This window comes from Anguilla anguilla, chromosome 10, assembly GCF_013347855.1.
Source record: "Anguilla anguilla isolate fAngAng1 chromosome 10, fAngAng1.pri, whole genome shotgun sequence".
NCBI lineage: Eukaryota > Metazoa > Chordata > Actinopteri > Anguilliformes > Anguillidae > Anguilla > Anguilla anguilla.
In genome coordinates, this window is record NC_049210.1 from 23388242 (window position 1) to 23400432 (window position 12191).

At 41.5% G+C, this 12191-nt stretch overlaps 1 protein-coding gene across 1 annotated transcript; it reads right to left on the reverse strand.

Annotated features, from left to right (window-relative positions):
- Positions 1 to 1519: 1519 nt before the first annotated feature.
- On the reverse strand, positions 1520 to 11165 carry LOC118206296 (zinc finger BED domain-containing protein 1-like). The gene is made up of 2 exons (XM_035378799.1): positions 10252 to 11165; positions 1520 to 9343 (listed from the first exon to the last, which is right to left on the reverse strand). Exons 1-2 carry the CDS (start codon positions 10886 to 10888, stop codon positions 9048 to 9050), a joined length of 933 nt encoding a protein of 310 aa, XP_035234690.1. The 5' UTR covers positions 10889 to 11165; the 3' UTR covers positions 1520 to 9047.
- Between the last annotated feature and the right edge of the window lie 1026 nt (positions 11166 to 12191).

Genomic DNA, 12191 nt, shown 5'->3' on the forward strand with positions numbered 1-12191 from the left:
GGACAGTGACACATTTTTTGTTATTTTGGTTCTGTACTCTAGCACTTTGAGTTTTAAAGGATACAATGACGATGAGGTTGAAGTGCAGACTTTCAGCTTTAATTTGAGGGTATTTTCATCCATATCGGATGAACCGTTTAGAAATGACAGCACTTTTTGTACATGGTCCCCCCATTTTAAGGTACTACAAGTATTTGTTGAATTGGCTTCACAGATGTGTTTCATTAGGCAGGTGTATTCATTTGTGTCGTTAGTGAATGCATAAGAGAGCTGTTCATGTCTAGTCTTGATTCTAGACTTTGAAATTGCCTTTGGAGATTGTTGTTGGGGTGTGACAACATGAGGAAGACAGCAGTGTCGATGCAAATTAAGCTGACCGTCATAAGGCTCAGAAATGAAAATCAATCGATCAGGAACATTGCAAAAACCCTGGGCATGCCCAAGTCACTAGTTTGGTTCATCATTAACAAGAAAAAAACAACTGGTGAACTCAATTATTTCAAAAGACCCGGTAGACCGAAGAAGACCACTGTAGTGGATGACCGGAGAATACTCTCTATGGTGAAGAAAACCCCCCTGACAACAGCCCAACAGATCAAAAACACTCTCCTGGATGCAGGTGTAGATGTGTCAAAGTCTACCATGCATACAAGACTACACCAGCAGGACTACACTACAAGATGCAAACCACTGATAAGCCTGAAGAACAGAAAGGCGAGATTACAGTTTGCTAAAAAGCACCTATAAGAGCCCCAAGAGTTCTGGAACAAAGTCTTGTGGACAGATGAAACAAAGATTAACATGTACCAGAGTGATGGAAAGAGGAAAGTGTGGAGAAAAAAAGGAAATTCCCATGATCCAAAGCATACCACCTCATCCGTGAGACATGGTGGAGGGGGTGTTGTGGCTTGGTCCTGTATGGCTGCCAGTGGAACGGACTCACTTGTCTTCATCGATGATGTGACTGCAGACAGAAGTAGAACAATGAATTCTGAAGTCTACAGAAATATTTTATCTGCTCAGATAAAACCAAATGCCTCCAAACTCATTGGACGGCACTTCATCATGCAACAAGACAATGACCCGAAACATACTGCTAGAGCAACAAAGGGGTTTTTGATGACCAATAAGTGGAAAATCCTTGACTGGCCGAGTCAATCACCGGATTTGAATCCAACTGAACATGCATTTTACATGCTGAAGAGGAGACTGAAGGCAAAAAGTCCCTGAAACAAGCAGGAACTGAAGATGGCTGCAGTATAGGCCTGGCAGAGCATCACCAGGGAAGATACCCAGCGTCTGGTGATGTCTAGGCATCGCAGACTTCAAGCAGTCATTGCATGCAAAGGATATGCGACCAAATATTAAAAATGATTACTTTATTCTACATTATGTTAAACTGTCCAATATTTTTGATGCCCGAAAATGGGGGGGACTATGTACAAAAGGTTCTATAATTTCTAAATGGTTCATCCGATATGTATGAAAATACCTACAAATTAAAGCTGGCAGTCTGCACTTCATGGTCATTGTATCATTTCAAACGCAAAGTGCTAGAGTACAGAACCAAAATAACTAAAAATGTTTCACTGTCCAATGAATTATGGTGCTCACTGTATAACGCTCGCTTGTTGATCTCACGGATTCTCGATTGAACCCCATGATGGACTCCCTTCATGTTGGCACCATTATCGTAACACTGTCCTCTACAGTGTTCGATTTCTGTGTTATCCTCAGCAAGTCAAGCGAGTAGCATATTGGTAAGTCCCTCTCCAGTTGTGTTTTCAATCGTAACAAACTCTAAAAAGCATTCATGGACCTCTACTTTGTTTTCATTAGTTGAAACATATCTGATCATAAGAGACAGCTGCTCTTTGTGCGATATATCTGGAGTGCAGTCCATTAACACACTGTAATATGGAGCTGTTTGCACATTGTGTCTGATTTTCTTTAAAACAGCATCTGCTAATAACGTAATAAATTCATTCTGGCTATCTTTACTGAGATAGTGGACTTTACTGTTCTGAGCCCATCTTAAATGGTCAGCCATGACTGGGTCATATTTAGCTAAAAGTTTGATGAGCTTCATATAATTGCCATTATTTTCTGCATACAAGGTATCAACGCTTCCGCAAAGCACAGCATGCCAGCGTGCTCTCTCCTTCTCCATCTCGTTTTGAACACGATTATCAATAGTGCAATTCTTCAGAAGTCTGGTTTCCAGTGTTTTCCACTTAATGAAATTTTTCAAGTGAGATCTTGTGTTCATAATTTGCAGACATAAAGTGGCACCCATCAGTTTGAGGGAATTCAAAATCAGTGTCTTTGAGCTGCTTAGGTTTCTGACGCACAATGTCATCTCATAAAACGTGTGACATTACATCAGGCCACAATGCTGGATCAAAATAATCAATAGCAATAACGTTAACGTTACCATGTAAATCGCTAGTACTGGTCTCCGGTGCTAGTGGCTCTGCTGATTCTTCTGGCCCTGCACCGGTACACAGAGTTGCCATGCGTGTTTGTTCTGGGGTAACGTTAGCCTCCGTTTGAGTTGCATCTGACGGCAGTGACGTGGACGGTGTCGCCTCAGGTTGAGGTGCATTTACCGTGGATGGTTCAGGCTCCAGGGAAGCCTCAACTTGGGGTAACGTTACATCTGCCGATAGCGATGCTGTCTCCAGAATCGGAATGTCCGGAACGTTAGCATTACTAGCATCGTCTCCAATAGAAGTCGTGGGCAACAAATTCGCCGCTGGTACTGCGCCTGTGAACCACGCTGAATAGACCTTTTTGGCATTTCTTGCCTCTTTGTCTGTATTTTCAAGTCTTCTTTTATTGTCTTTTCGCTTTTGAAAGCTCGATTTTGACTTCTGCATTGTTGAGAAATAACTGTCAACAAACGTGTAAGCTACGTTAGCTAACGTTACTGTAATCTTTGTATGTTCAGTGATGCGCGCAGCCGCAATCAAAAACCTAATAATGAAAGCTGTTATCTGACGGAGACCCCTGCGGTTACCGGGCACGCCCTCATTATCAACATATTGTTCTCTGATTAGACAAAATGTGTAGTTACTTTTCAGAGCTGAGATGTTACGAGGAGTTTGCGCAAAGGCTATTCAATGCGTTTCCCCCACCATTTCAACAGGCCCTATCGGGCCCCTGTGCAATTGCATTTGCATACCCGCTAGTGCCGGCTCTGGGAGTACCTGCCAAAAAGGTTAAAAGTTTGTGCAAGTATCTCACCAAATGGGAGGAGGCTTATCCGTACTTAATGAAGAGCAAAGTCGGTCAAAGTCATTCTTTTTGTAAAATATGCCACACTGATTTTAGTGTATCACACGGAGGAAAAAGCGATGTGAGCCAGCATGACAAATCTGCCATGCATAAGCGCGCCCAAGTGGCGCAGAAACATGGCCCGCCAATGACTGCATTTATAACTAGAAACATTTCTGAGGCAGATCAAGTGACCAAAGCTGAGCTGAAAATGTCAATGCTTTGCGCCAAAAATAATGTGGCCTTCAGCTTTTGCGATGATTTCAACCGTAGTGTAGCAGACATGTTCCCCGACTCTGCCATCATTCGGAAGTACTCAGCGGGAAAAACGAAAGCCTCGCAACTCATCAAAGGTAAGATATGGCTACGTTAAGGCTAGCCACATAGCTACTACTACCACTTACTTATTTTGAATGGTTAAACAGGTACAAAACGTATTTGAATGTACTTAATATATTATAACATTTGAGAACCAAAGATAATTATGATTTTAATAAGCTTGATCTTAAAGCTATATAGGGGGGATTTTCCAGGCTTCAGTAATTTGTGGTAGTTTAGGCAATGTGTTAGGAAATAGACTGTGTTGCTTCAAAATAAAAAGGACAATCTAATTGAATCCTTGCTAATGTTCCCATATTGTAGCCTAATTACTGGACACTTTTGCTTAACAGGTGCCATAGCTGTGGAGCTTGATAAGGACGTAGCAAGTATATGTAAATCTCAGCCTTTTTCATTGCTGTGCGACAAATCAAACAAAAGAAAAACCGACAAAGAATTTGTCATACTTGCAAGAATTTATGATGAGTACAATCTTGAGGTGACAACGAAGTTCCCTGAAATACCCATATGCAATGTGGGTAATGCTGAAAACTTATATGAAAAGTTGCCTGAAGCATTGAGGACCTAGTTTGCATTTAATTATAACAGCTAGAGTATTTTTATTTCAGTTTCATTTGATCAAAGTTTACATAGCAGCTTTTGTCAGGTTATTTTGTGCATATTTTTTTGTTTTCCTGTTTCCAATAGCAAAAGAGGCATTCCATGGGAGAACCTCATTGCCTTCAACTCTGATAATGCAAGTGTAATGAAAGGCAGACACAATTCAGTTATTAGCAGACTAAGAGGAAGGCAGCCTAATGTCCAGGACCTTTGGCTGCATTTGCCACCTTATCCATCTTGCCACTGGTTGTGGCATCAAAGCAGCCAAACATCCAGTGAAGGACATTTTGGTTGGGATATACACCCACTTTGACAAAAGGTAAATGTAAAAAAGTATACTATTTCTCTCTTGCCTACCCCCATCTCTCTCTCCCTCTCTCTCAATTATGCTCACACACACACTCTTTCTCCCTCACACACACCCTCATAACTCTAATCTCATAATTACACCATGAGCAATCTGAGACCTCTTACAATACTCAAAATTATTCTCATTTTCAGTGCAAAGAGGTGTGAGCTCTACAAGGAGTTTGACAACTCCTTGTAGACTCCTTGACTCTGACAACCTGAAGCTGCTGAGGTACTGCAGTACCAGATGGCTCAGTGTGCTTACATGCATACAGAGAGTACTTAACCAGTGGGATGCTCTACAGCAGTGGTTCTCAACTGGTCGGTCGCGACCCAAAAATGGGTCGTGGGGCCATTTTGAGTGGGTCGCGAATGTGTGCGTCCAAAGAAAAAAAAAGTTGAGGGAAAAAGTCTTCAGAATTTCAGATGTGGCGCTTTTATTTTGAAGGACATACGTTTCCCATGACGCAGAGTGTGTGCAGTAGCGTTTGCTGCCAGCGTTGTTATGACAGTAACATTCGAGCATTTGTAAACATGGCGAAACACAAATACGACACCGACTACATTGAATATGGGTTTTCTTACATTGAGGACAACAGAGAGGGACCAAAACCTCAGTGTGTTGTGTGCAGCGAAGTGCTGGCACAGGAAAGCATGAAGCCATCAAAAATGAAACACCATTTAGAAACGAAACACTCCGCTTATAAAGACAAACCTGTTGAGTACTTTCAAAGACGACTCCAGGAGCTGAGGGCATTGCAAAAGTGCCTAACGTCTTCATGTTCGAAGCAAGAGCAGGCACTCCGTGCATCTTACCACATAGCTCACCGTATTGCTAAGTTCAAGAAGCCCCACACAATTGCAGAAGACCTTATTTTACCTGCAGCCGTTCACATGGTCAGAGAGGTGCTGGATCAATCTGCTGTGGATAAACTGAAGACCATACCACTGTCGAATGATTCCATAAGTAGGCGGATTGAAGAAATGTCCGATGACATCAAACAACAGACCACAGCTCGCGTCAAGGCAAGTGCTCACTATGCATTACAGATGGACAAATCCACAGACATCGCTAACCATGCGATTTTACTTGTTTATGTGAGGCATGTGTGGGAAGGGGTCCTGCAGGAGCAATTTCTCTGCACTAGAGATCTTCCCACCACTACAACCGCAGAGGACATTTTCAGTACTGTGGATTTGTACTTGGGTTCGGTGGGCCTAAGCTGGGATATGTGCGTTGGAATCACAACTGATGGCGCTGCCTCCATGACCGGAAAACATTCAGGGGTGGTGAAGAGAATACTTGAAAAGGCACCGAATGCGACTTGGAACCATTGTTTTTTGCATCGAGAGGCCTTAGCAGCCAAGGATATGGTGCAAGTGCTTCATGAAACTTTGAAAGATGTCATCAAAGTGGTGAACCACATTAAACGGAGCGCCAAGAACACCTGATGCTTTCAAAAGCTGTGCAAAGACCTGGGCAGTGAGCATGTACAGGTACTGTATCATACGGAAGTTCGCTGGCTTTCGAGGGGAAAGGTACTCTCACGCTTCTGCGAACTTAGAACAGAAATCGCGGCCTTCCTTTTGGTGAACAACTCACCTCTTGCCGACCTGTTTAGCGACGATGTGTGGCTCACACAAGCTGCTTATCTCGCCGATGAGTTCGAACAGTTAAACACATTAAATGTGTCTATGCAAGCGAGGGGGCACGATGTTTTTGAACAGTCTGAGAAAATCGAGGCGTTCAAAAAGAAGATCGCATTGTGGGCGAATCATGTTTCCAAAAATAGGCTTGACATGTTTCCCAATGCTTGTCGTGAGGCACAACAACTGGACACCGCAGGCAAAAATGCTCTGAAGAAAACTGTGACGGCACATCTCACTAAACTGCAGGATCGGTTTAACGACTACTTCCTGGAGAAACGCGGGGATGATGACTGGGTACGCGATCCCTTCGGAATCGATATGGAAAGTGTCACGTTGCCAAGCAATGAAGAGAGTCAGCTGGTGGAGCTCTCATGTGATCGGATGCTGAAAAAGAAATTCACTGAGGTAAGCCTCCCCCAGTTCTGGTGCAGTACTGTGATGACTGAGTATCCATCCCTCGCCACCCATGCAATCAAAATCATCCTACCATTCAGCACTACCTATCTTTGTGAAAGTAGCTTCTCAGCTCTGGTCCAGCTGAAGACAAAGCAGAGGAACAGATTGGACATTGAGCACGACCTCAGAGTTGCTTTGTCTACCATCACCCCAGACTTTGAGACTCTTGTCAGGAGCAAAAAGCATCCCCAGTTATCCCATTAGTTCCCCCAAACATAGGTCTGTTATGTCAGCCTTGTGGTGAAGGGTTCAAGTAAAGTGCTACTGAATATTCTTCATAATACAGTGCTGTTCAGTATGTATCCCCTGATAGGCTAATCTCTGCTACAGTTTTTTTTTATTTAATTCAAGAAAAGTCAGCCTTTTTATTTCATACAGTTCAATTTAGATTCTTGAAACTTGAGAAGTATCATCAGTTTAAAAAGCATATATGCCTGTATTTCAAGATAAGTCTGCCTTTTTATTATGGGTTTTTAGCCCTAGTTGCACTTTTTTTGTTTATTTCATGTTTTAAACAGTGCATGAAGGCATTGTGTATTACTGCACTATTATTTTGTGAAATAAATTTGGGTGGTTCAAAAATTTCAGAAATTTGGGTCGCGACTTAATGACTAAGGATAAATGTGGGTCCTGAGGCTAGACCAGTTGAGAACCACTGCTCTACAGGTAGGATTGTAATAGTAAACTCCACTCATCATATCTCCACAATTTATTATGGTATGTTTCCATTGCATTTTTTCACCATATATTGCCACCCTATATCCCTATATATATATACTTTGACAGTCATGAGGAGATGGAGAGGAATGCCAAAGTTTGTGATCTGGCAAGCCATCTCCATGGTCCAGTTATGGAAACATACTTTATGTTCCTGAGTGTTGCCCTTAAGCCTTTAGCTGAATTTAATATTGCCTTTCAGGTGGGTGTCATGACTTCTTGGGATAATGTCAGAATAATAGATTAATAATCACATATGATAATGCTTATTATTTCACTTAGGGCTGGATGATATGGCCAAAAATGTTATCACAATATGTTTTTTTATATTGATCAATGACGATAATTATCACGATACATATTTATGAATAATAATAATGCTCAATTTACTGTTTTAAGAGTATTCTCCTTAGAAACCAGAAGGTTAATTATGGTTTAATATACAATTATTTATTATCAGAACGAATAGGTGACAAACATTCAACAGAACCAACATGGCTTTACGTTAAACACTGAATAAATAAAATAAAACAATAAATATGTAAACAACTGCTGTGATTCGAAACACATCAGATGCCAGGTTTCAAACGTCTCTCAAACATTTTAGAGGTAGTATACTGAACATTGATTAAATAAAATAAAATATGTAAACAACTGCTGTGATTCCCATCACATCAAATGCCTTGTTTCAAAAGTCTCTCAAACATTTTAGAGATAGTATACTGAACATTGATTAAAAATAAAACAATAAATATGTAAACAACTGCTGTGATTCCCATCACATCAAGTGCCTTGTTTCAAACGTCTCTCAAACATTTTAGAGGTAGTATACTGAACATTGATTAAAGAAAATAAAATAAAAACTTAAATGTTGAGGATGATTATGCTACTGTAGATTCTTTGAATATTGCACATTCTTGGCAACTTCACTACAAGTTTCTTGCAAGAAAGACTAATCTGTCGACTGTCTCAGGCTTTATAGCTGCCCTATGGTAGGACACAATGTTGCCACCTGTGCTAAAAGCACGCTCTGAGGGGGAACAGGTGGCAGGTATGCAAAGGTAGCGTTTTGCCAGGCAGCTCACTCTGGGAAAGGATGTTCCATGGATCTTCCACCATGCCAGGGGATTGGTCTCACTGTCTGCATCAGGAGCTAGCAGGTAGTTGTTCAGTTCAGCTTCAATAGCCTGCTGTTCTGTAAGACCTGATGTGGTGCTGGTGTAGTATTTTTTTTTAAAAACTACCCAGTGTCTTCTTCTGCTTCTTTTCTGGTGTAGGTGCGGCTGCAGCAGCTCCTCCCTCAGCTCCTGCTTCTGTGTCTCCTCCCTCTGCTCCTGCTTCTGTGGCTCCTGTTCCTTTCTCTTCCAACATCTCAGTCATGGCTCTGGCTTTTATGGTGTCAATCTTCTCCTCCTTTATGTAATCGGTCTTGAATCTAGGATCTACCAGTGATGCCACGTCCAGGAGGTCATCAGTGATCATGTCACCATATTTCTCGTTTAAATATTCAATGTCCACTGTCTTGATGGTTTTGGTTAGCTCACTGTCATCATTGTCATGCTTTAACACCTCCTCATTGAAAAGTTGCAGGACTGGTTTGAGGTAAGATACACTGACATATTCTTCCCCAGAGAGGGCATCGGTGAAGTCTAGAAGTAGATTCAGTGCCTTGTGGAATGACTCAAGAACAACAATATCCTGCCACGTGGGAACCAAATGCTGGTCTTTTTGTCAGCTGACAAGACCTGTGCGATGGCCTTCTCTTGTTCCAGCACTCTCTCTACCATCTTTTGACGTGACCCCCATCTTGTAGGCGACTCTATGACCATCTTGTGAGTTTGAGCTCCTCTTTTTGCTGCTGCCAGGTCTCTCTTCTTCCAAGAGAAGGAGAAGGCACTAACCACTCTTTTACATATTCCAACTGCTCTTTCAATCCTCTTGTCTCTACCACTTCTCTCTGAAGATACATAGAAAGACAATATAGAAAATATGTTAAATAAGACTCAGCAACAGTCACTGATGACATGAAGAAATAAAAATAAAAATATCACAACACTACACTAGTATAGCCAACACTACAATTAAATAAAACTAATAGCATTTTAGAATACTGGACAGAGGTTAAATAATTAATGACATGAAATGGCTTTTGAAACTTTAATTATTTAGGGATAACACTGGTGTTATTTAATGTTTTCCTTATTTTACATCATTGTTTTTAGTGAGTCTAAAATTACTGTCCATTCAGCTGCTCATTGCCTTAGATACAGGGTCCCACTGGGTCCCATTCTATCGAGAAAATCATTAAAAATGGATTCCACAGGCAAACAGTTAACGTTTATCAAACCAGTATATTTGTGTGAAAAATCTGTATATTGCTTTTATTAACAAAGTAACGTTATAATCGGTAGAATGTTATTTTTCCTCTTTACTTTGGGTGGCTGTGGTGAGTCAAAACCAAACGGGCAGTGCTAACTGAGCATAATCAGCATTTAGCATTACTTTCCAAGTCGTTTCGGTAATGATTCAATACACAGCTGTTTTATTGTGATGGATTATGACGATCATGGACTTTGCGTAACAATGCTGCATGTTTTTGGTGCTTTTCGGATCCAATGGCTTCTGTAATCTAAACAACACGAACTTGGGAATCTACCGTTACAGCTGATGAATGCTGCCAATTAACAGGTTGGTTGACACTTACTAAATACATACAATGTCATTAATGGAAAGATTAAATAACACCAGCGTTATCCTTTAACCTATTGACACCTTAATGAATAATAAGATAGTAGGCCATAAATAATTATAAGATACGTGTACAAATGTTTCACGGCACATCTCACTTAATAGTTAATAGCTTACCAATGGCTCGATGGAGCCGGTGGCCAAAACACTGCAGTCGTGTCCAATTGTTTAATGAAACAGCCTTCACTATGTTTGCACCACTGTCAGTTGTAATGCACACCTGGCGGTCCTCGCTGAGTCCCCATGACGCGAGTGCTTCCACAAGCCCCTGGGCAATTATCTCCGCGGTGTGATCGTCTAGAGAATATGCTGTTTGAAGGCATCTGCTTTGAAGATTCCATTCCTTGTCGACGTAGTGTATTGTGAGACTCATGTATGGTTCGGACGTGCGACTAGACCACATATCAGTGGTGGTAGTGAAGTGAGTGACATTTCTGAGCTGCTCTTCCAACTTTCCCCTACACTCTGCATACAGCTGAGGGAGTGATTTTTTGGAATAATATTTTCGCCCAGGCAGTGCGTACTTAGCATCTATGACACTCATTAGCTTCTTGAAGCCCTGTTTTTCAACCGTGCTTATAGGCATCATATCTTTAGCGATACAGTACGTAATTGCGCTGGTTATTTCTTTGTATCGCTTTGATTTCTTTTCATATGGGGTAATGGCTGATTGTTGGTTGTCGAACTTCGGAAGTTTGACTAGCAGTAGGGCTGGGCTGTTGGCTACTACTTGAGGGGAGGCTGACGCTAGCATGATAGCGCAAACTCAAGCTTTCGGAGTGCTCTGTGGGGTGGTGCCTTTTGAGATGGTGGAAGAGGTTGGTGGTGTTTCCCGTTCTGCTGAGGACTGGTCGCCGACATATTTTGCACCTAATGCTGGTCTGTGCTTGGTCAGACTTCAGGTAGGCCAAACGATTTCCAAATAACCGAAGTGGTATGACCTTTCTTCGGAACAATTTCTTCGTCTTTGGCGACAGTTTCCTTGCACTCGGTTTCGCTCCCGCTCATTTTCTTCTGAGTAGGCTACTCCACACAGGCGGTCATTCTGAGTTGTTGTGAGTGTGGGGGGGGGGGGGGGGGGGGGGGAACGTGTCAACCACATGCGTTTGTTTCTCTGCTGTACGATTGGCTGTTCGTGTAGTGTTTTTGTAGGTAGATGAAAACAGACTCATAAATAACTGTATCGAAAATAAATCTCATGAATTTATCATCGTTATCGTGAAAGATTTTATTGTGAAAATTATCGATATAATTTTATCGCCCAGCCCTAATTTCACTGTTATTTTGTTGTGACTACCGGTACTGTCTACAGTCAGAGGGAGTACAGATTCACAGGCTTGAAGAGGAGATGTGCAGGCTGATCAGGCTATTCTTGGGCTACCTCATACCAGCCAGGTCCATCATGGATGTGCTTCTCAGGGAGGTGGACTATGGAGAGGGACATCAGTTGGCAGATGAAGAAAACTTATTTTCCATTTTCCATTACATTCAACTTGCTATGAGTTTGCAACCCCAGAATTTTAGCAAATTATTCATTTTTCTTAATTTTTTAGATAATTTTATTTAACCTTAATATACCATATGTTGCGAAACTGTTGAAATAATTAGTTCTTGAAACTAAATCAATTTCAAAACAGTTGTATCGGAATTATTGCTGGATGTATCAAGATGTATTACCATCACATGAGAATGCTCTCAATTTCTTTGAAAAACATGGAGTACTGGATTACTATTTTAAAATCACGCGTGAAAACACGTTTTCGTTGACCACTGCCCAGTGAAGATACAGAACCTGCAAAGATGGCCACAGACCAAAACACGGCTGGTAACAATAGCCCAGTCAACTCTTTAGTGAGAGAAGTGTGAAGTCATTTTTGTTTGTTTAATTACGCTAACCGTTTTCATACTCAAAACAGACTTTTGTTTTGAGTATGAAAACAGGTGTTGATACGGAATGTGGATGTGCGAATGTGTCTATCTTTCCTCTGGCAGGCTATTTAGCAACTGAACGATCCAACATCAAACATTATCAGTGGAATAAACTATATTCACACCGT

Coding starts and splice junctions, on each gene's coding strand:
- LOC118206296 (XM_035378799.1), bottom strand. CDS start 10,888: ATGCTAGCGTCAGCCTCCCCTCAAGTAGTAGCCAACAGCCCAGCCCTA. Junction 9,344..10,251: donor CCGGCTCCATCGAGCCATTG/GTAAGCTATTAA, acceptor ATGTATCTTCAG/AGAGAAGTGGTAGAGACAAG.